The 27,990-nt window shown below is 50.1% G+C and overlaps 1 protein-coding gene across 1 annotated transcript in view; it reads left to right on the top strand.

The window, feature by feature from the left end:
* LOC103191585 (integrin alpha-X-like) overlaps nucleotides 1-27,990 on the top strand; it is a gene marked incomplete in the record, with an annotated part of 145,644 nt that overhangs the window by 8,513 nt on the left and 109,141 nt on the right. The window contains 16 exon segments of the mRNA XM_042346870.1: nucleotides 2,823-2,931; nucleotides 8,840-8,949; nucleotides 9,330-9,388; nucleotides 10,122-10,236; nucleotides 11,100-11,230; nucleotides 12,864-13,012; nucleotides 13,133-13,280; nucleotides 14,581-14,722; nucleotides 15,299-15,372; nucleotides 15,651-15,777; nucleotides 16,582-16,730; nucleotides 17,039-17,179; nucleotides 18,045-18,248; nucleotides 23,152-23,279; nucleotides 23,729-23,883; nucleotides 25,112-25,263. Of these exon segments, the coding sequence (XP_042202804.1) occupies nucleotides 2,823-2,931; nucleotides 8,840-8,949; nucleotides 9,330-9,388; nucleotides 10,122-10,236; nucleotides 11,100-11,230; nucleotides 12,864-13,012; nucleotides 13,133-13,280; nucleotides 14,581-14,722; nucleotides 15,299-15,372; nucleotides 15,651-15,777; nucleotides 16,582-16,730; nucleotides 17,039-17,179; nucleotides 18,045-18,248; nucleotides 23,152-23,279; nucleotides 23,729-23,883; nucleotides 25,112-25,263 (2,093 nt within the window).

A 27,990-nucleotide genomic window follows, 5' to 3' on the forward strand; every position in this document is an offset into this window, starting at 1 on the left:
CCCAGTCCCCTCTGCCTACTTGTCCTCCTGGACCTCTCTACCAAGTTCGACACAATCGAACATGCCATCTTCCTCCACCGCCTTTCCTCCATCATCCACCTCAGTGGGACTGCACTCGCCTGGTTCAAGTCGTACCTCACAAACCGTCAGCAGTACATCTGCACAAACGGCTTCTCCTCCCGCTCTCACCCAGTCACCTGCGGGTACCCCAAGGATCCATCCTTGGCCCTCTCCTCTTTCTGATCTACATGCTCCTAATTCTATTTTTCCACCTCTCTTTGCAACCCCTAATCCCCTGATGTTCTGTCAGCTGCCTGTCAGATCTCAGGAGCTGGATGAGCGCAAATTTCCTTCAGCTGAATGTTGACAACGTCTCAAATCTCACAGTTCTCACCTCCTACACCTTCCTGACCTCCCGCTAACACTCTCCAAACCCATACGCAACCTAAGCATCAGGTTCAATCCCCAATTATCCTTCCTCCCCCACATCCGGTCCCTCACCAGAACCACCTTCTTTCACCTCCAACGCATCGCCTGTCTCCGCCAATACCTCACTTCAAAAGCCACTGAAACCCTGGTCCATGCCTTTGTCACCTCTTGGGTGGACTATTCAAATGCCCTCCTCGCCGGCCTCCGCTCCACTACCATCCATAAAATCCAGACTATACAAAACTCTGCCGCCCGCATTCTCACCCGCACCGAACTCCACTCCCTGATCACCCCAGTCCTCACCAGACTGCACTGGCTGTCTGTCCCAGAGAGGATCGATTTCAAGATCCTAACCCTTGTCTTCAAATCCCTCCATTCCTCTGCACCTCCTACCTCTCTGACCTCCTCTCTCCTCAAAACAGTGCCCGTTGCCTTCGTTCCTCTGGGTCTGGCCTCCTACTTGTCCCCCAAGTCCTCTGCTCCACCTTCGGTGGCCATGCCTTCAGCCACTACGCCCTGAGGCGCTGAAACTCCCTCACTCACTCCCTTTGCCTCACCCCTTCTCTTCCTACTTTCAGGTCTCTGCTGAAAACCTTTCTTTTCGACCACACCTTTGGTCACCTTCCTCCCCCTCTCCCTGGCTCTGCCCCGGGATTCGTTACTGTGAAGCGCTCTGAGACGCCGCCCGGTGTGGAGGGCGGTATATAAATCCAAGTTGTTGTTGTTGATGTCCGACAGGCAGTCTGTGAGAACAGCAGTGGTCCTCGAATCGAGGGTGGAGGCAGAGAGGTAGAGTTAGGTGTCATTCGCATACATGTGAAAGTTGACCCCATGTTCATGGTCCAGGGGCTGAAGGAGAAGCCGTTAGTGAAGACAAAGTGGAGATGGTGGGAGAGCTAGGATTTGAACCAGGTCTGTGAAGTTTGAGCTGAGAGGAGAGGTGGTGGAGGAGGATAGAATGGTCGACATGTGGAAGGCAGCAGAGAGGTCAAGGAGCACAAGGAGGTAGAGAGGGCCCTGGTCACAGATGGACAGAATGTCATTAGTGACTTTGACCAGGGCTGAGATAGGGTGATAGCTGGAGAGTAGGGATGGATCCAGTAAGGTTTTTTGAGGATGGGGGTGATGACAGAGGGGTTGGAACGGTGCCAGTGGATAAAGAGAGGTTGATGATGTCGGTTAAAAGAGGGGCCAGGAGGTGGAGCTGGGAGGTGAGGAAAGGGGTGGGGATGAGGTCGATGGAGCAGGTGGTGGGCTTTATTTACGAAATAATGGAGGTGAGGGAAGAGTCCTGTAGCTCAGTGGTTAGAGCACTCGCTTTGTAAGTGAGAGACCTGAGTTCAATTCCAGGCAGAGGGCGAAACCTTGGGCAAGTTTCCTTACTCCACACAGAGCCTAATAATAATCCCTCCAAAACCAAAAACAATAATAAATTGGTCATTTTCAATCTACAACTGTTTGTGGGACATTGCTGTGCGCAATTGGCTGCTGCGTTCGCCCAAAAATATACAGTCAATTCACTTTACAGTGTGTTCTGTGAAGCGCTTTGGGACGTCCTCCCGACGTGAAAAGCGCTATATCAAATGCAAGGATTATTATTATTATTATTATTAAGAGGGCGAAACAGGGTTGAAGGTGTGTAGGGAAGGGTGAGTAGGAGCCGGGGTGTGAGGGGCAGGTGGGGAGGGGGTACTGGAAGACGGGGGTGAGGTAGCCAAGTGAATCCCCTCAACTATGGACTTGAGGAAGTCCAACATCTCCTTGCAGCTGTAAATGGAGAAGAGGATGGGCGAGGCATGGGAAAGTGGACAACCTGGGTTGTCATTGGCCTTCAAGATTATCTTGCAGCAGAAGGATGATTTGACGGAGGTGAGGGCGGAGCAGTGGGTCTTGGTATGGTCTAGCCAGATCTGCCGATGGACCATCAGGTTTGATTTGGTCCAGGTGCACTCATCAGCACGCACTTGTGCTTTGAGGGATAAGAGTGGCTGGTAAACCACAACCACTACAACAACAACCTTCATTTACACAGCACCCCTTACCCAGGGTTGCATCCCAGAGAGCTTGGCATTCGCGGAGCCCAACACCAAGCTGGGGGGGAGGGGTAAGGTGACAATAGGCATGGTCAAAGAGGAAGGTCTTTAGGCACGACCTGAAGATGGAGTAGGAAGGGATAAGGCAGAGGGAAAAGAGAATGAGTGTTCCAGAGTTTTGGCGCACAGAGGCTGAAAGCATGTCTGCCAATTGTGGAGTGGAGGGCACGAGGGACAAACAGGGACACTACCCTACCTTACAGGACTCCAACTATCAAGGGAAATTAAAGGGTGGTGGGTGGGGAAATAGATGATATAACGGGTTACGTAATCTTTCCTGTAATGTTCTTGTCCTGTCAGGTGTGCTCGGCACTCGCAGCTACAACATTGAGTCTGAAGCAAACAAGGTGTTTACAATGAACGGAGAGGAACGATTTGGCCAGAAGGTGATTCAGTTCAACAGCACATGGTAAGCTGTGCGATGATTTCTCCTCCCGCTTTTCAATATCTTCCTCACTGTTTTCCCTTCAGAACAGACCCTCTCACTCCTCTGCAAATCCCTCCACGTCCAGTCACCTACCTCCCTTTCTGAACTGGCTTCACGGTGACATGCCTGGCCATGGAATGTCAGAATCAAGTCCATTCTCTATGACAGTCTCCAGTCTGGTTTTCTGAGACGGTCATCGGCAGCAATCGGAAGGGCAGACCAGTCACTGGGGACAGGGAGTGATTCCACTCAGCTCCTGTTAAACCTGCAAACCAAAGCCCTAATGGGTAGGGTGGTCCTAGCTGGACAAGCAGCGGGAAAGCTTGCCAGACAGAGATATCAATGGCAAGCTGTGTGATTTTAGTTGGTTAAACTCCAGCAGTTACCCCAAAGCACACTCTGGGGTCCCCAAGCCTTGGCTCTCATCAACCTGTGCCTAATACTTTCCGGAATTAGGTAAGCAGGATGTGTCCCTCCAGGGAAAGAGCGCACATTCCATTCCAACAATTTATCTTGGGAATTCCCACGTGTAGGTGGGATGGACAGAATTCTCAGTTTGGTTTGGGTTTCTGCAGGCGTCAGACAAAATAATCAATCCTGACACACCCCCACAAATTCCTTCATGCCCTGGCACCTCCCTACCTCTCTGACTTGCTTTATCCCCACTCCACTACCTGCTGCCTCCGCTCGGCTGGCTCCGGCATCCTGCTTGTCCCTCGTGCCCTCCATTCCACCATCAATGGCTGTGCTTTTAGCCGCTACGCCCCGAAACAATTTCACTCTCTCCCCAAATGTCTTTGCCTTGCCCACTTCTTCCCCTGCTTTAGATCATGACTGAAGACCTTCCTCTTTGATCATGCTTACTGTCACCACACCTCTCCCTCCCCAGCTCGGCGCTAGGCTCCACTACTGTTAAGCGCTCTGAGATGCTGCCACGTTTGAAGGCCGCTACATAAATTAAATTTGTTGTTATAAAAATACTTGCATTTGATATAGTGCCTTACCATGTCGTTGAGACGTCTCAAAGCACTTCACAGAATGTACTGTAAAGCATGTTTTGTGGGCGAAACACGGCAGTTAATTGCACACAGCAGTGTCCCACAAACAGTTCTGGATTGACTGACCACATTTTTTTAATAATAATAACCCTAATAATAAGGTTGACATCATCAACCTCTCCCTGTCATCTGGCACTGTTCCTACGCCCCTCAAAACAACCACTATCACCCCACCTTGAAGAAACCTTCCCTTGACCCATCACAGCTATCCAGCTACCGGCCCATCTCCCACCCCCCTTTTCTGTCTAAGGTCCCTGAGAGAGCCGTCGCCTCCCAGTTTCACTCTTTCTTCTCCTCTCACTCCCTCCATGAGTGCCTCCAATTGGGTTTCGATACAACCCACAGCATGGAAACTGGTCTGGTCAAGGTCACAAATTACATCATGGCCATGTGTGACCAGGGCTCCCTCTGCCTCCTCGTCCTCCTCGACCTCTCCGCCGTCTTTGATACTGTGGACCACTCAATCCTCCTCCACCACCTCTCTTCCCACCTCAACCTTCAAGGTTCTGTCCTTGACTGGTTCAGGTCCTACCTTTCATACCGCCTCCACCTCATCTCTGCAAGTGGCTTCTTCTCCAGCCCCCGCACCATCTTGTGCGGTGTTCCTCAGGGCTCTGTCCTCGGTCTCCTCTTCTTCACCCTTTACATGCTCCCCCTTGGTGACATCATCCGCAGACATGGGGTAAATTTCCATATGTATGTGGATGATATCCAACTCTCTCTCTGCCTCCACCCTCAACTCCAGGACCACTGGTGCCCTGACCAACTGCCTGTCCAACATCAAGTCCTGGACAAGGATAACTTTCTCCAACTGACTGTCAGCAAGACCGAGGCCCTCCTGATTGGCTTGCGCCAGTGCCTCCTCACCTCGGGCGCTGGCAGCATCAGCCTCCACGGCTGCGCACTCAATCTCACTAAGCCAATCAGGAATCTGGGTGTCTTCTTTGACCCTGAACGATCCTTTCTCCCCCACTGACCGGCACTGCCTACCACTACCTCTGCAATATTGCCAGACTCCACCACTGCCTCACCCCTCAGGCTGCTGAAACCCTCACCCACACATCCGTCACATCAAGCCTTGATTATTGAAACTCCTTCCGCATTGGCCTTCCCAATTCTTCCGTTCACTAGCTGCAGATCATTCAAAACTCTGCAGCTCATGTACTCTCGCGCACCAGGCTCCATAACCCCATCACTCCCACCCTCACCCAACTCCACTGGCTCCCCATCCCCCAGAGGATCGAATTAAAGATCCTCGTCCTCACTTTCAAGGCCATCCATGGGCTTTCCCACTCCTACTTCTCTGACTTGCTGACCCCTTACCAACCTGCCTGCTCCCTCCGTTCAGTAGGCCACCACCCTACCATCGGTGGCCCTCGCTTTCAACCTCTCTGCCCCCACACTCTGGAACTCCATCCCACAGTCCCTTCACCTCGCTTCTTCCTTTGCCTCCTTCAAGGCCGGTCTCAAGACCCTCCTCTTCGATCATGCCTTCCGTCGCTCTCCCACCTCTCTTCCTTTCCTCACCCCTACCCCACATCCCTCCCCCATGCTCGGGTCCTGACCCTCGGTTCCAGCACCTTGGGATGTCCTCCGGACCTGAAATGCGCTCTATAAATGTAATTTTGTTATTGTTGTTGTTGTCCTTGCATATGATACAAAGCCATATCATGTCATCACAATGTCTCAAAGCATTTCACAAGATACACGGTAAATTGTAGTAACTGCGTTTTGTGGGCGAAACACAAATAAATAGCGAGAATATTACATATGGTTGTTGATCGAAATGAGGTGTTTTAATAGAGTAGACAGCCCTACTTTCTGCACTATTTCTCCAGCCATGCATTCATGTGTTTGATCTTGCTGTTCTGATACTCATTTGTACAAGACACTCGGAGTAATCCAGACATCACAACCTATGAGATCTTACTCTTTAGCTTTTTCCCTAGCTTCTGATACTCTCTCTTTAGGATCTCAGCACTTTTTTTTCTCAACGTCATGGATCCCAACATGGACCACAACTTCCAGATGTTCCCCTTCCCTCCGTAGAACATTTTGCACCCTTTCTGTGATGTCTTCAACATTAGCACCAGGGAGGCAACATACCATGCGAGAGTCAGGTTTTTAGTTGCAGAAACGCCTGTCTACTACTTTCACTATTGTGTCCTCAATGAAATTGCATTGACACCCTTCCCTGTGTCAACCTGTGCATCCATTTGCTTTTGACTTCCCTCCCCAGAGGTGTCATCACTCTGACTGGTATTCAAAAACAACAATAACAAGATTACATTTGTATAGCGCCTTTCACGTCGGGAGGACGTCCCAAGGCGCTGGACAGTGTATAGCATTTCAGACCCGAGTTGGGGTCAGGGGGGGAGAAGGGAGGGGAGGGGAAGGGAAGTGGGGTGGCCGAAGGCATAGTCGAGGAGGAGTGTCTTGAGGCGGGACTTGCAGGAGGCTAAGGAGGGGGCGAGGCGGAGCGATTGGGGGATGGAATTCCAGAGGTTGGGGGCAGAGTGGCAGAAGGCTCTCCCGCCAATGGTGGGGCAGGTCGGAGCCAGCTGAGGGGAGGGAGCGGGTGGGTTGGTAGGGGGTTAGGAGTTCGCAGAGATAGGTTGGGGCGAGATCATGGAGGGCTTTGTAGGTGAGGACCAGGATCTTGAACTGGATCCTCTGAAGGCTAGGAAGCCAATGGAGTCGAGCGAGATGGGGTCACAGAGTTTGGTGCGTGAGAGGACATGGGCTGCAGAGTTCTGGAGGATCTGCATCCTGTGGAGGGAGGAGTTGGGAAGGCCGACAAGCAGGGCATTTGCATAGTCGAGCCTGGAGGTGATGAAGGCATGAACAAGAGTTTCAGCGGCCTCAGAGGTGAGGTAGTGGCGGAGTCGGGCGATGTTACGGAGGTGAGGGAAGACAGAGCGGGTCATGGCTTGAATATGGGGAAGAAAAGACATTTGAGGGTCGAACAAGACTCCTAGGTTCCTGACTGGATTGGTGAGTTGAAGTGTGTAACCATGGAGGTTGATGCTGCCAGAGCCTGAGGTGCAGAGGCTTTGGCGCAGTACAGAAGCGCAGTACAGAGAATCAGTTGGTGAGTACCACACTCACAGGATTTCTGCACTGCCCATCCCCTCTTCCTACCATGTTGGGTGTCACCCACTCACTCTCCGTCTCAAGTCTCTGTGGCTGTGGGGTGACCACCTCCTGAAACATTCAATCCATGAACTGTTCAGCCTCCCGTATGCTATGTACTGACTTCGTGGAGTCCTGTAGCTCAGTGGTTAGAGCACTCGCTTTGCAAGCGAGAGACCTGGGTTCATTTCCAGGCAGGTCAGGGCGAAACCTTGGGCAAGTTTCCTTACTCCACACAGAGCCTAATAATAATCCCTCCAAAAACCAAAAACAATAATAAATTGGTCATTTTCAATCTACGACTGTTTGTGGGACATTGCTGTGCGCAATTGGCTGCCGCGTTCGCCCACAAATATACAGTCAATTCACTTTACAGTGTGTTCTGTGAAGCGCTTTGGGACGTCCTCCCGACGTGAAAAGCGCTATATCAAATGCAAGGATTATTATTATTAAGCCTCTCCTCAAGCTCAGAAACCTCAAGCAGCCAGTGGCACTTCCTAAACACGTGTCTATCCAGGCTATACAAAGCATCCTGGAGTTCCCACTTGGCACACATTGTGTATGCAACCGGTCTCAGCTGTCCTGTCATATTCCCAGACATGTTTTATATTATTTTAATATAACTTTATTATATATTTTATAATTAGGCACCTCTTTCCCCCTCTGCACCAAATTCCCACTCTCACCAAATTTCTTAACGGAATTCTCACTCTGTTCCACCTCACTCATTTCGCTCCTCACACTGCTGGGCTCTGCTCAAGTCATTACGTCCCGGCTTGACTACACTAACTGCCTGCTCGCTGGACATGCCTCATGCTGCTGGGCTCTCTGCTCCAATCCTTTCTGTACTGTAGGATTGTACGATGCTATGAATTCAAGATCCTCAATCTTGTCTACAAATCACTTCATGTCCTGGCAACTCCCTATTTCTCTCATCTGCACAATCCAACCCCCACCTCCCACCCACCTCACCACCTCTCTCCTCTTCCTCTAATACTGCTATCAGCCTCACTGCTGTCCTCTGACTCTAAATCTGTGATCGTTACAGGAAGGGTGGAGCAGACAACACCAATTTTGCTGATTATTCATGCTTTGTATTTTTAGTAAAAGTTCTGAGCAGGGAGTTTTATTTCTGTTCACATTGTTTCCTCAAATTCTTTCCATATTTACTATCTTAAATGAGCCTGTGTCAGCCCGGCTCAGTCGCGGTGTGCCAGCCCGGCTCAGTCGCTGTGTGCCAGCCCGGCTCAGTCGCTGTGTGCCAGCCCGGCTCAGTCGCTGTGTGCCAGCAGGGCTCAGTCGCTGTGTGCCAGCCCGGCTCAGTCGCTGCGTGTCAGCCCGGCTCAGTCGCTGGTTTTCTCGCCTCTGATTTAGGTTTGGGGTTTGAGCGACCCCACACGTTGGAGACTTGAAATCACATAGTCTAAGTTGACACTCCAATGCAGCGCTAGCGGGAGTGAGAGAGAGAGAGAGACATTGTTGGAGGCACCATCCTTCGAATGAGTTAAACCTCGCTTGTTCCCTCTCTGTGCTCAGTCACTATATTTTACAGTCTGTTCTGTGAAATGCTTTGAGACGTCCCGAAGATGTGATAAGGCTGTGTGTCAAAGGCAAGGATTATTATTGTTGTTATTAGTATAGTATAGTATAGTATACATCACCTCGCTCTGTGCTCGCTCTTCTCTGTTCCCCTCTCGCAGGCTCTTAGTCAGCTCACCGGTGCTGGAAAGTTCTGGAAACAATGGGAAAATGTACAAATGTCATGTAGATAAGGATTCGTGTGAGGAGATCGACATTGGAACAGATACAGGTTTGGGTTACTATTGATCTCTCTCTCTCTCTCGTGCTATTTTGTTCTTTTGTTTTCTGTCTCTTCCTCTTCCAATTATTGTGTCTGTCTCTTTTCTCTTTCTCTCTCACTCATTCTCTCTCGCTCTCTCCTCCTACTATTATTCTGTCTGTCTCTGCGATAGAGCGATTGAGAGAGAGAGAGGGAGAGAGAGAGAGGCTGAGAGAAAGAGAATGTGCATCTGATGCAGCCGGAGAGAGCGAGAGAGGGAGACTGGGAGAGAGAGAGAGGCTGAGCAGCTGAGAGGGAGGGATGGACGGACAGACGGAAGACTGAGACTGAAAAAAAGACTGAGACAGAGAGTTGAAAACCTGTGTTGATAATTCCTATTTGTTTAACAGGAAAATCTGAATCCAGTTTGTCATTGTTAACGTTGGAGGCATTTGATTCAAGGTTTGTGGTGAGTGAACCCCCAAAATTCGGGTAGTGTCTATACTGGTGCTCACTCCCCCCTCACTGGAGATTCTGATTTCATTTAAAATTAATTTATTTTGGTCAGAAGAGTATCTGACATGTGCAGAAACCCATCACCATGATTACGAGTCTCCAAAACAAACTGAGAATTCCATGCTTCCCACCTACTCATGGAAATTCCAGAGATGTTTATCGGAATGGAATGTGCTCTCTCTCTGGTGGGACACATCCTGCTTACCTAATTCCAGACAGTATTAGGCATAGGTTGGCAAAAGCCAAGGCTTGGGGACCCCAGAGTGTACGTTAGGGTAACTGCTGGAGTCTAACCAGCTAAGCCCACACAGCTTGCCATTGATATGACTATCTGGCAAGCTTTCCCGCTGCTTGTCCAGCTAGGGGCACCCTTCCCATTAGGGCTTTGGCTGAAGGGTTAACAGGAGCTGAGGGGGAGGATTCCCTGCCCCCAGTGACTGGTCGGCCCTTCCAGGTCCTGCTGATGGGCCAGGCCGGGCTGTGCTGTCATCAGCAGTGAGTGCCCTGGAATACTGCGGACCCACCTGGCTCACAAACCGGGCAAGAGACATGTCACTTTGAAGCCAGTTCAGCTACGAGGAGACCCCACTTACCTCCACCGCCCACTCACCCCCTCACCCCACTTGGTGTCATGAAAATCAAAATATAAACACACTCATATTTTCCTTGTTCAAATATTTCCGCAGGTCTGTGGGTCTACGATGGCTGAATCCTGTGTATCTAATACGCAGCTGACTGGTGCTTGCTACTCCTTCAATGATAAATTTCAAATAACTAACGCTATGAGACCTGGCTATGAAGGTAGGTGCTGTTTTAGCAATGTAACTACAACAACAAATTACATTTGGCCTTTCATATTGGGAGGATGTTCCAAAGCGATGGACAATCAGAGATTTGGACTCGAGCTGGGAGTTGGGATCAGAAGACGTGGAGGGTAGGGAGGGTGGGGATAGGAGGGTGACCCAAGCTACGGTCGAAGAAGAGGGTCTTGAGCCAGAATGTGAAGGAGGCGAGGGAGGGAGGGAAGTGAAGGGACTATGTGATCGAGTTCCAAATGATGGGGGCAGAGAGACTGAAGGCCCAACCACCGATGGTGGGGTAGGAAGGGCGGAGGATGTGAAGCAGACCAGAGCCCACTGAGGGGAGGGAGCAGACAGGTCGATATGACGTTAGCAGGTCACAGAGGTAGGAAGGAGCAAGACCATGAAGGGCTTTGAAGGCGAAGGAACACAGAAATTGCTCGATGAAAAAAGACCATGGTCCATTTAGGAACATAGGAATGTGACGTCCTGTAGCTCAGTCCTGTAACTTGCCTCACAAGCAAGAGGACCTGGGTTTGATTCCCGGGCAGGGCAAATCCTTACTCCACACGCACGCCTCTGTTTACCCAGCAGTAAGTAGGAAACCAATTGTTAGTTGATTGCTTTTCTGGGGGTAATAATCCCTTTGATATAAAAAATGTGGTCACTCAATCCACAACTGCTTGTGAGACACTTCTGTGCGCAATTGGCTGCTGCGCTTCGTTCCCAAATGTACAGTGAATTCACTTTGCAGCATATTCTGTGAAGAGCTTTGAGACGTCTCGGCGAGGTGATAAGGCGCTGTGTCGTGGGAGGATTATTATTATGCTGATGATTATTATTGCCTTTGTGTTCCCCCGTCAGAGTGTCTCTTTGTCAGCACTGACATCGTGATCCTGTTTGACGGCTCCAACAGTCTGAGCAAGAGAGACTTTATCAAAAACAAGAAATTTGTTGAACATATAATGAACGAATCAAACAGCGAGTTTGTGCAGGTCTGTGACTGGAATCTCATTCTTTCTTTCTATTTCTCTCTCTCTCTTTCACCCTCTTTCTTTTTTTCCCTCTCTTTCCCTCCCTCCTTCCTTCCTTTCTTTTTTGCTTTCTTGCTTTCTTTCTCTCACTCTCTCTCTGTCTGTCTTTCTTTCCTCTATCTCTGTGACCTGCTAATGTCACCATTGGTGGGTGGCCTTCAGGTTCTCAGCCCCCACCCTCTGAAACTCCATCCCACAGTTCCTTTGCCTCAGCCTCTCCCTTACCTCCTTCAAGGCATGTCTCAAGACCCTCCTCTTCAACTGCACCTTTGGTCACCTTCCCCCCCCCTTCCCCTGGCTCGGTCCCAGGATCCGAAACTGTAAAGTGCTCTGAGATGCCGTCCGGCGTGGAGGGCGCTATATAAATCCAAATTGTTGTTGTTGTTCCCCTACTCTCCACACCCTCCTGATTCCAATCCTCAGCACAGGTCCAAATGCCAGACTGTCCAGCACCTTGGGATGTCCTCCCGATGTGAGAGGCACTGTGTAAATGTCATTTATTCTTGTAATGTGAGGATTATATTTTTTCTCCTGTCAGAGGTACTGGCACTGCGAAAGTTAACCACAGTGGACACAGAAGAAAGGTCGTGCTTGTTGACCATAACACTCACACAAGGCACCCAGAGGACTGTGTGAAAGAGATAGTGGAGAGACTTAGTTATGGAAGCTTAAGGAGAAAGATAAAGAGGTCCTTGGCCAAAAGCCGACATTGATAGCTTGGCACCTCTTAGGAATGAGATCATGATGTTCTCAGGGTTCTGTAGAAAACAAGGATGTTTGGGGGATATAAGGAATTGTTGGGAGATGTAGGAGCTGAAGAAGCTGAGAGGGAGCTGAGGGGAGTAGAACAGTCCAAGAATGCAGGAGCTGTTGAGAGAATGTGGGAGATAAAGGGAGAATGTGGGAGCAGAGAGAGAGCGATCTGAGGGGAGCAGGACAGTCAGAGGATCCTGATACTATCCTTATAGCTGTGTAATAAACCTTGATTCTAACACTCTACATTTCGAGTACATCTGTTGTTGAACAGTGAATGCTTTGCCCCCTCCCTTGCCTCCTTCAAGACCCATCTCAAAACCCCCTCGTTGACCATGCCTTTGGTCACCCTGCTTCCCCTTCTGCCCTCCAGCTTCTTCAATGCTGATCCCCAGCTCGGATCCTGATTGTCCAGTACCTTGTAATTTTGTTGTTTCTGGTGTCCTGTAACTCAATGGTTAGAGTGCTCACCTCGCAAGCAAGTGAGAGGACCTGGGTTCGATTCCCAGTGGGGCGAAACTTTAGGGAAGTTTCCTTAATCCACACACACGCCTCTGTTTACCAAGCAGTAAGTAGGATCCCAATTGTTAGTTTATTGGTGGATCGCTTTCTGGGGATAATAATCCCTTAAAAAAAAATCCTAATTTGGTCACTCAATCCATGACTGTTTGTGGGACGCTGCTGTGTGCAATTGGCTGACTCATTTTGCCCACAAAATGTACAGTCAAATCACTTTACCGTATATTCTATGAAGCGCTTTGAGACGTCTCGCAGACGTGATAAGGTGCTGTATAAATGCAATGATTATTGTTCTTCCTGCTAACCTCTACGCTATGTTCAGTTTGCAGTTGTCCAGTTCTCTGCTGAAGTTAAGTTGGAGATTGACTTCACCACTTACCACAAAAACAAGGCCAACCTGTCTCCACTAATGGACGCCATCAATCACATGGAACAAGTAACCGACACAGCCAAAGCCATCAAGTTTGTCGTGTAGGTGTACAACTCGTGCTCACACAGCACCGCTCACACCAAACACTCTCAGCTTCAACCAATTACAACCAAAACACACAGTCACTACACTTGACTGAAAGATTATTATTATTTTTATAGAAGCGAAGTCTTTGCAGAGAAAACAGGAGCCAGGGAAGGAGCTAAAAAGCTTCTCATTGTGATCACAGACGGGGACTCCACAGATTTTGGGCTTCAAGAAGCCATCGAGTTGGCCAAGAGGAAAAACATAGTTCGCTGGGTGATTGCGGTAATGTTTCTATTCACAATTAAAGCATAAAAACAGCTCAGAAGCCCATCAACGTGATTAAAGAAATCCAAAACTAAACTTCGTGTCCCTCATGCCCTCTGTTCCAACATCAGTGGCCATGCTTTTAGCCACTCTGCCCCGAAATCCAGATCAATCTTTATCCCTCCGCCATGTCCCTTCAACAATAACAACAACAAGATTGCATTTATAGAGCGCCTTTCACGTTCGGAGGACGTCCCAAAGCGCTGGACAGTTGGGTCGGGACCCGAGCAGGGGGGAAATGGTCAGGGTGAGGGGAGGGAAAGGAGGGAGCAAGGAGGGGGTAGAGAGTCGAGAGGGGAGCTGCAGGCACGGTTGAAGAGGAAGGTCTTGAGATCAGCCTTGAAAGAGGAAAGGGAGGAGGCGGCGAAGGCACTGGGGGATAGAGTTCCAGAGCCTCGGGACTGAGAGGCTGAAGGCCCGGCCACCGATGGTAGGGCGGTTGGGGCGGGGGATGTAGAGCAGACCGGAGCCAGAGGAACAGAGGGTACGGGCAGGTAGGTAGGGGGATAGTAGGTCGGAGAGGTAGGAGGGAGCGAGGCCGTGAATGGCCTTGTAGGTGAGGGTGAGGATCTTGAATTCGATCCTCTGGGGATGGGGAGCCAGTGGAGGCGAGCGAGGGTGGGAGTGATGTGGTCGCGAAGCCTGGTGCGGGACAGTACACGAGCTGCAGAGTTCTGAATGACCTGCAGGTTGTGGAGGGAGGTGCCGGGAAGGCCAATGGGAAGAGTGTTCCCGGAGTCCAGCCTTGAGGTGATAAAGGCGTGGACCAGAGTTTCAGCAGCGTTTCCTTGCCATCTTTAGGTCACACCTGAAGACCTTCCTCTTTGACCGTGCCAATGGTTACCTCCCCCTTCTGGCTCGGTGGCATACTCTGTCAATGTCAAGTGCTCTGGGACACAACCGTACTGTGGAATTAGACTCCAGCAGTTACCCCAATCCTTGGCTCTTGCCAACCTGTGTCTAATACTCTCTGGAATTAGGTAAGCAGCGTGCATCACTCCAGGGAGAGAGAGAGAGCATTCCATTCCAACAATCTATCTCTGGGATTTATTTCCATGTGCAAATGGGATGCATAGAATTCTCAGTTGGGTTTGGAGACTCTTAAGCACAGTGAAGGGTTTCCACGTGTCAGACGCCCACCCAGCTGATGAAAAAAAATTGTTTTATAAATGTAAGGGGTGAGGTGTTCTGTGACATCTCTCTGGGGTGAAAGGTGCTGTGCAATGTTAATTAGGTGTATCATTATTTTTACAAACAGGTTGGGAACAATTTTCAAGAAAGGGGAAAAAAGGAGTTGAATGACATTGCCTCTTACCCAGAAAACCTCTATAATATCGCTGATTATACTCAGCTGAACAACGTGCTGAAATCGTTAAAGGAGAAGATGTATTTAATTGAAGGTCAGTTTAAAAACATTTTAATAATTCATAACTCCATATCCTCAGCCAAACCAAACTCTGTGCCCATTACACCAGCCCTCGCCAGGCTTCACTGGCTCCCTATCACACACTAAACTGTGCGCCCATTTCACCAGTCCTCGCCAGGATCCACTGGCTTCCTAATACATAACGGATCTATCTCAAGATCCTCACACTCGCCAACAAATCCCTTCACACCCTGGCACCTCCCTGCCTCTCTGACCTGCTTACTTATCTTTCAGTAGGAACCCAGTTGTCTGTCAGTCAGTCAGTCAATCATTCAATCAATCAATCAATCAATCAATCAATCAATCAATCAGATTATTAACCCCAGAGAAGCCATCTGCCAATCGACTAACAACTGGGTTCCTACCAGCTACTTGGTAAACAGAGGTGTGTGGAATAAGATAACTTGCCCAACATTTCATCCACGCTGGGAATCGAACCACGCTGCCTCACTTGTGAGATGAGTGCTCTAACCACTGCACTGCAGGACTCTACAGGACTTCTTGTTGTTCTATGTCTCAGAAGCAAATTCTGTCGGATTTACCCCCATAGGGACCCAGGAATCTGACTCCGCCTCCTTCAAAATGGAAATGTCACAGGGAGGATTCAGTGCCCTAATATCAAAGGTACATGGAATAAACAATGGAACAGAAATTGGATTCAGATATGAGAGGGAGATGGGTAGAGACTTGGGGGAGTCAGGTGATGGATTGAAGTGTGAGAGGGATATGGATATACTGGGGAGTGAGGGTGTGATGTGATGTTGGAGAGGGAGATGGATAGAGACTTCGGGATTCAGGGATGGATTGAGATGTGAGAGGGAGATGGATAGAGTTGGAGAGTCAGGGGGTGGATTGAGGGGTGAGAGGAGATATAGGCTGAGATCCTGACATGTGTTTCTCAGGACGCCATGGTTTTTGGGACCGTGGGAGCCTACGATTGGTCAGGAGGTCTGATGGAGTACGTCGATGGGAAGCAAGTCTTTATAAACGTCTCGCAAGCTGAGAATGACATGAAGGACTCTTATCTAGGTAATAAGAATAAGGAATTATTACGAAAATAATTATTTTATTATCATTTAATAATTATTAATAACATGTTGTTATCGGAGGGCGCCATCCTTCGGATGAGATGTTAAACCTCATTCTCTCCAAAGATCATCCGCGGTGCTGTCGGGAGGGAAAAGAGAATGGAGTTTCTCTCTGTGTAACTCTCTCCCGGTCTCCTGGTTGACAATCCCCCAAATAAAATGGCTCGCTCTCCTCACGGCTGTTTGCAGGGATGTCGCTGTGCACAAACTGGCTGCCGCTTTTCACCCACAAAACCTTACACTTCACAGTATATCCTGTCAGGTGCTTTGAGATGTCTTGGAGATGTCATAAAAATAATAACAATAATATAACAAAAATCCTTGCATTTGATATAACACCTTATCACGTCTCAAAGCACATCACAGAATTTTCTGTAATGTGCAGTGACTGTATATTTTGTGGGCGAAACTAGGCAGCCAATTGCACCAGCAGCATCCCACAAACAATCATGGATTCAGTGAACAAATTATTTTTAAAATTTATTATGAAGGATTTATTATCCCCGGAAAAGCAATCAGACAATCGACTAACAATCAGGTTACTTCTTACTGCAAGGTAAACGTGCGTTTTCCCCTGCCTGGGAATCGAACCCGGGTCCTTTTGCTTGCGAGGCGAGTGTTCTAACCAATATGCTACATGACTCCATAGCAAGAATTATTATTATTATTGATAAACCACTCAGCTCCGGCGTGTGCTGAAGATTGCAGACTGACTGACGCTGCTCTCTCTGCTCCTGGCTTGCAGGGTACTCAGTGGCAGGAGCGAACGTGAGCGACACGTCTCTCTACATTGTGGGAGCTCCTCGCTATCTGCACAAGGGCAAAGTGGTGATATTCTCAAAGAACTTGTCAACTGGCTCTTGGGCCCCAATCCAGCATATCAACGGACAGCAGGTATAGCACAACAGGAACCCCCCCTCTTCTATTCCTGTCTGTTCCTTTCCACACTTTACTGTGTCTCTAACTTTGACCCGAGAGTGACAAACGTGTTCATTTCACATTCCATTATTCTTCTCAGAGAACTTGCCTGGGACAGATAATGTAGAGGAAGCTTTACTGTGTCTCTAACCCTAATCTGGGAGTGTGGATGGACAGTGTAGAGGGAGCTTTACTGTGTCTCTAACCCTGACCTAGGAGTGTGGATGGACAATGTAGAGGGAGCTTTACACAGCTGTAGCTGTTCACACTGACTTGCATTGCAGATCGGAGCATACTTTGGATGTGAGCTGTGCAGTGTGGATTTGACTCAAGATGGAGGCACAGACTTGTTGCTGATTGGAGCACCTCTGTATCACGACTATGGGGTTGGGGGAATGGTCAGAGTCTGTGTTCTCAGGAACTTGGTATGTTTCAACGTGTGTTTGTGCTCAAAGAAGAATATTATCTCAACCCTTCCTGTTCATTCTCACCATAAACACTGCCAACCCCTGCCTGTTCATTCCCACCACACACACTGCCAACCCCTGCCTGTTCATTCCCATCACACACACTGCCAACCCCTGCCTGTTCATTCCCATCACACACACTGCCAACCCCTGTCTGTTCATTCCCACCATAAACACTGCCAACCCCTGCCTGTTCATTCCCACCATAAACACTGCCAACATACACACTGCCAACCCCTGCCTGTTCACTCCCACCTGCCTATTCTCTTCAGGGCACTGCGGATGTCAGCACAGCCCAGCCTGGCTCATTGGCAGGACCTGGAAGGGCAGGCCAGTCACTGGGGGAAGGGAATCCCCCACTGAGCTCCTGTTAACCCTGCAGCCAAAATCCTAACGGGGAGGGTGGTGCCGCTGGACAAGCAGCGGGAAAGCTTGCCAGACAGCGTTTTCAGTGGCAAGCTATGTGGTTTTAGCTGGTTAGATTCCAGCAGTTACCCCAACATACACTCTGGGGTCCCCAAGCCTTGGCTCTCACCAACCTGCGCCTAATACTCTTTGGAATTAGGTAAGCAGGAAGTGTCCCTCCAGAGAGAGAGAGAGAGTGCGCATTCCATTCCGACAATCTACATCTGGGAATTACCAGGTTTAGGTGGAATGTATGGAAATCTCAGCTTGGATTGGAGACTCTTAAGCCTGGTGAAGGGTTTCCACGTATGTCAGACACCCAGCCGATGAAAAAAAAATTGTTTTCTAAATAAATGTAAATGGTGAAGTGTTGTGAGACGTCTCTGGAAGTGAAAGGCCCTGCGTTGATTCTTCCTAGGAGAATTTGACCTGCACAGACACGCTGTACGGGAAAGCAGGGAATGTCTTTGGGAGGTTCGGAAGTGCGATATCTGAGTTGAGGGACGTGAATGGGGACGGGATCAACGACGTGGCCATCGGGGCTCCCCTGGAGGACGAGCACGCTGGCTGTCTTTACATCTTCAACGGGGAGCGGCACCGCATCAATCCTGTCTATAGTCAGGTCAGTGATCCCAGTACCTCACCAGGGGGCGCTAGTGTAGCCATAACTAGTCCTGCAGTGCAGTGGTTAGTGATCTAGTTGAAGAGGAGGGTCTTGAGATGGGCCTTGAAGGAGGCAAGGGAGGGGGCGAGGCGAAGGGACTGTGAGATGACGTTCCAAAGGGTGGGGGCAGAGAGGCTGAAGGTCCAACCACCGATAGTGGGACAGGCCGGGCGGGAGAACATGGAGCAGGCCGGAGTCCGCGGGCTGATGCTGTCCCGCTGATCGCTCGCTCCCGGTCTTTGCGTGTGCAGTTTGGCTGCCGCCTCGACCGAACCGCTCCCCCCGAAAATGCTCCTCCTCCTACCCCCCTCTATCCGCTACTCCCACTCGTCCTTCTCTCCCACCGCCCTCCACGCCTTCTCTCTCTCCTGGACCCCATCATTACCTCCCTCTGCCCCAGACTGGGCAGCCTCCTCCGGGCCCATCGTGGCTCCTGCGTTGGTTGTACCAGAGCAGCCATCCCAACTGTTCCATTGTTCACTGTCTCCACAGCATCCGCCTCTGCAACAACTCTTCCCCCTCCCTCAGCCATACCCTCTCCAACACTGCCTGCTCCTCAAACTCCACGGTCATTTCTCCCCCATGACACCAAATCCTCTTCATTCCACGCTCTCCTCCATCCTCACCCATCAGCCAACCCATCCGCATTTCCCTACAAAATGTCTGCTCCATCTGCAGTAAAGCCCTCACTCTCCATGACCTCATCCTGGATGAGCACATGGATATTCTTGGGCTTACGGAAACCTGGCTCTCCCCCAGTGACTCCATCCCCCGAGTTGGAACCTCCCCTCCTGGCTACAACTTTCACCACAACCCCTGCCCAAACCAACATGGCAGCGGGGTGGCCCTCATCTCCCAAGCTTCCCCCGGTCTATCCCATTATTCCTCTGGCTGCTTCTCCTCATTTGAGCACCTCACCCTCTACCATCTCACTCAAAATTCTCCTGGTTTACCATCCCCCAAAACCCCCTGGCTCCTTCCTCTCCGATATCTCTGCTCTCCTCTCCTCCCTGTCCCTTTGCTCAGATCGCCTGCTCATAATGGGCGACTTCAACCTCCACCTAAACTCCCCTTGCGCCACATCCTCAGATTTCATTGCCCTCCTCTGCTCCCTAAACCTCACCCTCCACATCAACTTGCTGACCCACAACCATGGCCACTCCCTCGACTTCATCATCACACATAGCCTCGACATTTCCAATCTGTGTATCACGGGCAAAGCCACCTCGGACAACTTCCTCATCTCCTTCTCCTCTCGCATTCCTCTCCCCTCAATCTTGCCCCCAATCACACGTTTCCGCCCATGGAAGAGGCTTCCCCCTGAGACCCTCACAAAAGCCCTCTCATCCTCAGACCTCCTATCCCACTGGCCTTCTGTCCACAGCGGCCCTGAAGCAGCTGTCAAGCTGTTCCATGATCGCCTCTCCTCCACCTTCAACTCCCTCGTCCCCCTGAAATCCAGGAGCGTCTCCAAACCCAACCGCTCTCCCAGTACAACAGCCATCTCCGCTCCCTAACATCCCAAACCCGGCTGCTCGAGTGCAGGTGGCAGAAAAACAGCCTCACCACCAGCTGTGGCTCGAGCATCTTCACACCTACCCCGCTGCCTGTCGCAAGCAAAAACTGCGCACTATTGAAACATCACACTGGAGGCCAATAATAACTACAAAATCCTATTTTCCACCACCCGCCACCTCATCCGTGTGCTCCCTTAAGCCCCTCAATCATCACATCTAACGCCGCGTAAAGAGGTCATGGACTTCCTTACCTCTAAAATTGACAACATCCGCCTGGCTGCTTCATATCTGCCCCATGTCGCCTACCACCACCCCCATTCTGTCTCCCTCACCCACCCCACCCTCAGCTCCTACCATAGCTCCCACCCTACATTCATTTGCCCCCATCACTCCTTCCTCTCATCCACCATCACCACAATGAAACCCATTACCTACTGCCTCGACCCCCTCCCCACTCAACTACTGATCACTCAGCTCCCCCTCCTCTGCCCACTGCTGGCAGACACTATTAACTGTCTCTCTCCTCAGGATCAGTCCCACCCACTCTCAAACCTGCGGTCATCAACCCACTGCTTAAAAAAATCTACCCTCGATCCCTCCAATCTCGGCCACTCCCGCCCTATCTCAAACCTGCCTTCCTTGCCAAAGCTCTGGAACTCATCGTTGCCAACCAATTTCGTGCCCACCTCTCCCACCACACCCTACTCTAACCCCTCCAGTCCGGTTTCCGTTCCGACTGACCACAGTACAGAGACAGTGCTTGTGAAGGTCACAAACGATAACCTCTCTATCTGTGACCAGGGCTCCCTCTGCCTCCTCGTCTTCCTGGACCTCTCCATCGTGTTCGACACAGTCGATCATGCCATCCTGCTCCACCACCTGTCCTCTATCATCCACCTCAGTGAGACCCGCACTCACTTGGTTCGAGTCCTGCCTTACAAACCGCCAGCAATACATTTCGACAAATGTTTTTTCTTCGCGCTTCCCCCCGGTCACCTGCGAGGTAGATACCTCAAGGATCCATCCTTGGCCCCCTTCTCTTCCTCATCTATATGCTCCCTCTCGGTGATGTCATCCGCAGACACGGGGTTAACTTCCACATGTATGCGAATGACACTCAACTCTACTTTTCCACCTCCAGCTTTAACCCTCAGTCCCCTGATGTTCTGTCAGTTTGTCTGTTAGACATCAGGAGCTGAATGAGCACAAATTTCCTGCAGTTAAACGTCAACAAGATGGGAGCCATAGTCTTTGGCTCCCGCCCACGTCTTCTGACCCACGGTTCCGACCTCCTCAACCTACCCGACCTGTCCTTAAAACTCTCTGAAGCCGTGCGCAACTTAGGCATCAGGTTCGAACCCCAGTTATCCTTCCTCCCCCACAACCAGTCCCTGACCAGCACCTTTCTTCCACCTCCACCACATTGCCCGTCTCTGACAATACCTCACCCCAAAAGTTGCCGAAACCCTTGTCCATACCTTTGTCACCTCTCAGCTGGTCGACTCTAACGCCCTCCTCGTCGCTCTCCCCTCCTCCACTATTCACAAAATTCAGTTCATTCAAAACTCCGCCGCCCGCATTCTCACTCGCACTGACCTCCGTACCCCGATTACTCCAGTCCTGGCCAAACACCACTGGCTCCTGTCACAGAGCAGATCCACTTCAACATCCTCACTCTAGTGTTTAAACCCCTCCATTCCTTGCCCCACCCCATCTCGCTAACCTCCTCTCTCCCCACAGCAGTACCCGCTGCCTCCGCTCTACTGGCTCCGGCCTCCTCCGCATCCCCCAAATCCTCCGCTCCACCATTGGCTGCTGTGCCTTCAGCCACTATGCCCCGAAACTTTGGAACTTCCTCCCTCAGCCCTTTCACCTCGCCCCCTCCTTCCCCATCTTCAGGTCACGGCTGAAAACCTTCCTTTTCAACCGCGCCTATAGTCACCTTCCCCCTCCCCCGGCTCAGCCTCGGGCCCCACCATTGTTAAACTCTGAAAAGCCACCTGACGTGGATGTCACTATATAAGTCCGGGTTGTTGTTGTTGAGTCTGCTAAAGGGAGGTAGCGGACTGATTGATATGGTGTTAACAGGTCACAGAGGTAGGAAGGAGCTCTGTGACAGGGAGCCTCCGTTCAGCGGGCTCCGGTCTGCTCCATGTCTCCCGCCCGACCCACCTTACCATCGGTGGCCGGGCTTTCAGCCTCTCTGCCCCCACACTCTGGAACTCCATCCCACGGTCCCTTCTCCTCACTTACTCCCGCCTCCTTCAAGACTGGTCTCAAGACGCTCCTCTTCAATCATAGCTTCAGTCGCCCTCCCACCACTCTGCCTTCCCTCACCCCTCCCCCACCCCTCCCTCATGCTCGGGTCCTGACCCCTGACTGTCCAGCGTCTTCGGACGTCCTCCCGACGTGAAAGGCTCTCTATCAATGTAATTTTGTTGTTGTTGTTGTGGAGGTCTTTGAAGTTGAGGACAATTACACACAGAGGCACTAGTGTGTAATTTGGTGGCCGCACTTCCAGCCACTACGCCCCGAAGCTCTGGAACACTCCTCTTCTATCCCTCCAACTTACCCCTTCCTTTCCCATCTTCAGGTCGCGCCTGAAGACCTTCCTCTTCGACCGTGCCTATGGTCACCGCCCTCTCCCCCCCACCCCACCCGGCTCAGTGTCGTGCTCCACCGATGTCAAGCACTCTGGGACGCTGTGTCAATGCATCAGGTGCGCTGTGTAAATACAAATTGTTATTGTTGTAATGTAAGCATAATATTATTGTGGAGTCCTGTAGCTCAGTGGTTAGATCACTCACCTCGCAAGCGAGAGACCTGGGTTCGATTCTCCTGCAGGGCGAAATATTGGGCATTTCCTTACTCCACATGCCTCTGTTTACCTCGCAGTAACACGGTTGTAAGTCGATTGGTGGGTCGCTTTTCCAGGGGTAATATTTCCTTCCTAAAAAAAATAATAAATCGGTCACTCAATCCACAACTGTTTGTGGAGCACTGCTGTGCGCAATTGGCTGCCGGGTTTGCCCACAAAGTATACAGTCAATTCACAAGCAGTAGTAGGAATCCGGTTATTAGTCAATTGGGGGATCACTTTTCCAAGAGTAATAATCCTTTCAAAATAAATAATAATAATCCTTGCATTTGATATAGCACCTTCACGTCTTCGAGAAGTCTCAAACACACTGTAAAGTGAATTGACTGTATATTTTGTGGGTGAAACACAGTAGCCAATTGTGCACAGCAGTGTCGCACAAACAGTCGTAGATTGAAGTGACCAATTTATTATTATTATTATTGTAGGAGGAGTTGTCCCCAATAACACGTGTGTTTTTCCGCAGAGAATCAGTGCGGTGTCCCGAGCTGGCCTGAAATACCTGGGACAATCTATTCATGGGATCTGGGACCTGACGGGCGACGGGCTGACAGATTTGGCTGTGGGAGCCTTGGGAACAGCCCTGGTATTCCGGTGAGAAGCTCCCATCACCAGCCGCCAGCAGTATTCCCATTCCCTCCTCGCATTCCCATAAGCATCTCGGGAATTGCCGTAGTGTAGTGACTAGAGCAATGGCCTTGCAAGCAAGAGGACCCGGGTTCGATTCCCAGACAGGACAAACCCTTTGACAAGTTTCCTTACTCCACACACCTCTGTTTATCCAGCAGTAATTTGTAACCTGTTTGTTAGTCGATTGACGGGTCGCTTTTCCAGGGATAATAATAATTTGGCCACTCAATCCACGAATGTTTGTGGGACACTGCTGTGCTCAATTGGCTGCTGCGTTTTGCCCACAATATACATAGTCACTGCACTTTACAGTATATCCTGTGAAGTGCTTTGAGACGTCTGGAAGACGTGATAAAGCTCTATATCAAATGTAAGGTTTATTATAATTACTAATGAAAATCTTTCTAATTCAGATCGAGACCCGTCATCAACGTGACGGCCAGTGTTACCTTCAGGCCCCAGAAAATTCCTCTGGAGGATTTCTTGTGCAACCAAACACCTCTTGACTTCCAAGGGCCAGTAACCAATGCATCGATCTGCTTCCACTTGCTGTCGCCAGGCAAACCAGGTTTGTACATTCCTGGGGTCCTGCCTGACTCAGTCAGTCGCTGTCTCGCTCCCGATTCCGAAGGTTGTGCGTTCGAGCCCCCCACATGTCGGGACTTGGACTAAGCTGACACTCCAGAGCAGTGCTGGGGGGAGAGAGAGTCACATTGCAGTTCTTCGGATGGGACTTTACACTTCACTCACTCCCCATCTGTGCCCTGTTCAGGGCGGATGTTAAAGTTCTCCCACGGCGCTGTTGTGACAAAGCACGGTATCAAATGCAAGGAATATTATTATTGTGTTATTACAGTTTAAATCATTCTGTGCAGTTAGTTTCTAAGTGCTCAGGTGCAATTCCTTGACTGTCCAGCGCCTTGGGACATCCTCCTGACATGAAAGGCTGTGCAAATGTCATTTGTTGTTTTTGTTGTCACAGAATACACCGCGAAGTGCAATGTGACAATAATAATCCTTGCTTTTGATAATGCGCCTTATCGCTTTGTTGAGATGTCTCTAATCACTTCACAGAATATACTGTAAAGTGTAGTTATTGTATACCTTGTGGGTGAAAGGTGGCAGCCAATTGCACACAGCAGTGTCTCACAAATAGTTGTGGATTTAAGGGATTATTACGCCCGAAAAGCGAACCGCCAATCGAATAACAGCCGGGTTCCGACTTACTGCTAAGTAAACAGAAGTATGTGGAGTAAAGGAAACTTGCCTAAGGTGGAGGAGTCCTGTCGTGTAGTGGTTAGAGCGCTCCCCTCGCAAACAAGAGGACCTGAGTACAATTCCTGGGCAGAGCAAAATATTGGTCAATTTTACTTACTCCACACGCCTCTGTTTACCTGGCAGTAAGTAGGAACCCGGTTATTAGTGTATCGGCGGATCGCTTTTCCGGGGGCAATAATCTCTCCAACAAAAAGTATTTATAAATTGGTCACTCAATCCACGACTGTTTGTGAGACACTATGTGAACAATTGGCTGCCGCGTTTTCCCACAAAATATACAGTCAATTCACTTGACAGTATATTCTATGAAGCGCTTTGAAACGTCTCAACAACGTAATAAGGCGCTGTATGAAATGTAAGGACGATGATGTCAACTGTAAGGATTATTATAAGGAAACTGGCCTAAGGTTTCGGACTGCCCGCCCGGGAATCAAATGAGATTTGGTGGATGAAACACGGCAGTCATTATCGTTGAACCTAAGATGGTTTGTCTTTTTGTCGCCCGCTGTAATGTACAGGAGAGATGAGCATACACCTCACCTACCGTTTGGACCTGGATTCGGAGAGGCAGCAGAGACGTGTTACATTCTCAGCTTCACAGAGATCTCTGACAAGGAACCTCTCAATCAGTCAGAAAGAAATCTGCGTGGAACAAAATATATTCATCCCTGTGAGTCTCTCTGTCTCCCTGCTCTCTCCTCCTGGGGGTGGGGGGGAAGTGGGGTCTCCTCGAAGCTGAATTGGCTCCAAGATGACAGGTTTGGCAACGCAATGTCGGAATTGTTTAAGAGAGTGAATGACCAAACCCTACAGTTTGCTCAGCTCAGGCCGCAGTACCGTTACTTCACCAGCAGGTGGTGATGCTGTACACTATGTGCAGCGCTATTGCTGCGGTCTTGTTGCGGACACACCCAGAGGATTTCAGGCTCCCAAGGGCTGGCTGTCTTTATAAAGGATTGGTTTAACCCCCACACCCCCCCACCCGCCACATATCTGCGGTGCTGAAACAAAGCCTCAGTATTGCAGAGCTGACATCACACAGATGCCATATCCTGTGAAGCGCTTTGAGACGTCTCACAGACACGATAAGGCTCCGCCAGAGACATAAAACCTTCTCAACACAGGAGAGTGACTGATCAGCCCACTGTGCCCGTATTGGATTGTGAACCCTGGAACAGTTTAAATAGAAGCACTTTCCTCTCCCCTTGCCTTCTCTGCCCCAGCTCCTCACACCCCTGTTTTGAGTTAGTCTATGGCTAACTTCATTTACGTTTCCTGGAGATTTTTTTCCGAGTGTTTAAATATTTCACTTTCTTCACTGTTTGTTTTGTGAACGCACAAACGAGACTAAATTCCTCATTGTGTGCTGTAGCTCAGTGGTTAGTGCGCTCGACTCGCAAGCAAGAGGACCTGGGTTCGATTCCCAGGTGAGGTGAAATTTTCAACAAGTTTCCTTACTCCACACACACGCGCCTGTTTGCCTAGCAGTAAGTAATAATAATAATCCTTGCATTTGATATAGCGCTTTTCACATCTTCTAGACGTCACAAAGCGCTTCGCAGAATATACTGTAAAGTGTACTGACTGCATATGTTGTGGGTGAAATGCGGCAGACAATTGCGCACAGCAGTGACCCACAAACAGTCATGGATTGAAGTGACCAATTTATTATTGTTTTTTTTTGAGGGATTATTATCGGGCGTGTGGAGTAAGAAACTTGCCCAAGGTTATTTAAGAAAGGACATACTCGCCTCAGAGGGGGTGCAGCATAGCTTCACTAGGTTAGTTCCTGGGATGAGGGGGATGAGTTACGAGGATAGACTTGGGCCGATATTCTCTAGAATATAGAAGAATTAGGGGTGATATTATAGAAACATATAAGATTCTTGACAGAGGGGACAGTGCGAGAGTATTTCCCCTGGTTGGAGAACCTAGAACTAAGGGTCACAATCTTAAGATTAAGGGACAGCCTTTTCAAACAGAGTTGAGGAAACACTTCTTCACTCAGAGGGTAGTGAATTTATGGAATTCTCTACCCCAGAAGGCTGTAGATGCTCTTTCCTTGAACATATTCAAGGCTGAGATTGATAGGTTTCTGAAGGAGAGAGGGATTAAAGGATATGGGGATAAGGCGGGCAGACGGAGTTGGGTTAGAAGATCAGCCATGATCTTATTGAATGGCGGGGGAGGCTCGAGGGGCTGAATGGCCTACCTCTGCTCCTAATTCCTATGTTCCTATGTTTCACCTTACCAGGAATCGAACCCAGGTCTCTCGCTTGCAAAGCGAGTGCTCTACGCACTGAGCTACAGGACTCCACTAAGGAAGGAGGAACCCGATTATTAGTTGATTGGCCTTTCGCTTTCCTTCAAAAAAATAATAATTTATTCACTCAATCCACGACTGTTTGTGGGACACTGCTGTGCGCAATTGGCTGCCGTGTTTCACCCACAAAATATATAAAGTCTGTGAAGTGCATTGAGAGGTCTTGAAAATGTGATTAGACGCGATATCAAACGCAAGGATTATTATTATTATAATGGAGCCAGCCCTCTGTGACGGTCGCTAGTCCAGTTCCTGAGCCACGCAGGTCCACAGTATTCCAGGGCACTCACTGCTGATGACAGCACAGCCCAGCCTGGGTCATCAGCAGGACCTCGAAGGGCAGACCAGTCACTGGGAATCTTCTCACTGGATAAGGTGGTCCCAGCTGCAGGAAAGCTTGCCAGATAATGTTCTCAATGGCAAGCTATGTGGTTTTAGCTGGTTAGACACTGCCACAGGATAGAATGGATGCTTCTTTGATTCAAGAAGCCATATTATAGGGTGAGTCACCCAATCAATTTTATATTGTGTCAGCCTGGCCCAGTCGCTGGGTGTCAGCCCGGCCCAGTCGCTGGGTGTCAGCCCGGCCCAGTCGCTGGGTGTCAGCCCGGCCCAGTCGCTGGGTGTCAGCCCGGCCCAGTCGCTGGGTGTCAGCCCGGCCCAGTCGCTGGGTGTCAGCCTGGCCCAGTCGCTGGGAGTCAGCCTGGCCCAGTCGCTGGGTGTCAGCCTGGCCCAGTCGCTGGGTGTCAGCCTGGCCCAGTCGCTGGGTGTCAGCCTGGCTCAGTCGCTGAGAGTCAGCCTGCTCAGTCGCTGGAGTCAGCCTGGCTCAGTCGCTGGGAGTCAGCCTGGCTCAGTCGCTGGGAGTCAGCCTGGCTCAGTCGCTGGGAGTCAGCCTGGCTCAGTCGCTGGGAGTCAGCCTGGCTCAGTCGCTGGGAGTCAGCCTGGCCCAGTCGCTGGGTCTCAGCCTGGCTCCTTCACTCGCGCTCTTGCCTCTGAGTCAGAAGGTTGTGGGTTCGAGCCCCCTACTCCTCGGGCACTTGGAATCACACAGTCTAAGCTGATGCTCCAGCACAG

Source organism: Callorhinchus milii, unplaced genomic scaffold (genome assembly GCF_018977255.1).
Source record: "Callorhinchus milii isolate IMCB2004 unplaced genomic scaffold, IMCB_Cmil_1.0 Scaffold2, whole genome shotgun sequence".
NCBI lineage: Eukaryota > Metazoa > Chordata > Chondrichthyes > Chimaeriformes > Callorhinchidae > Callorhinchus > Callorhinchus milii.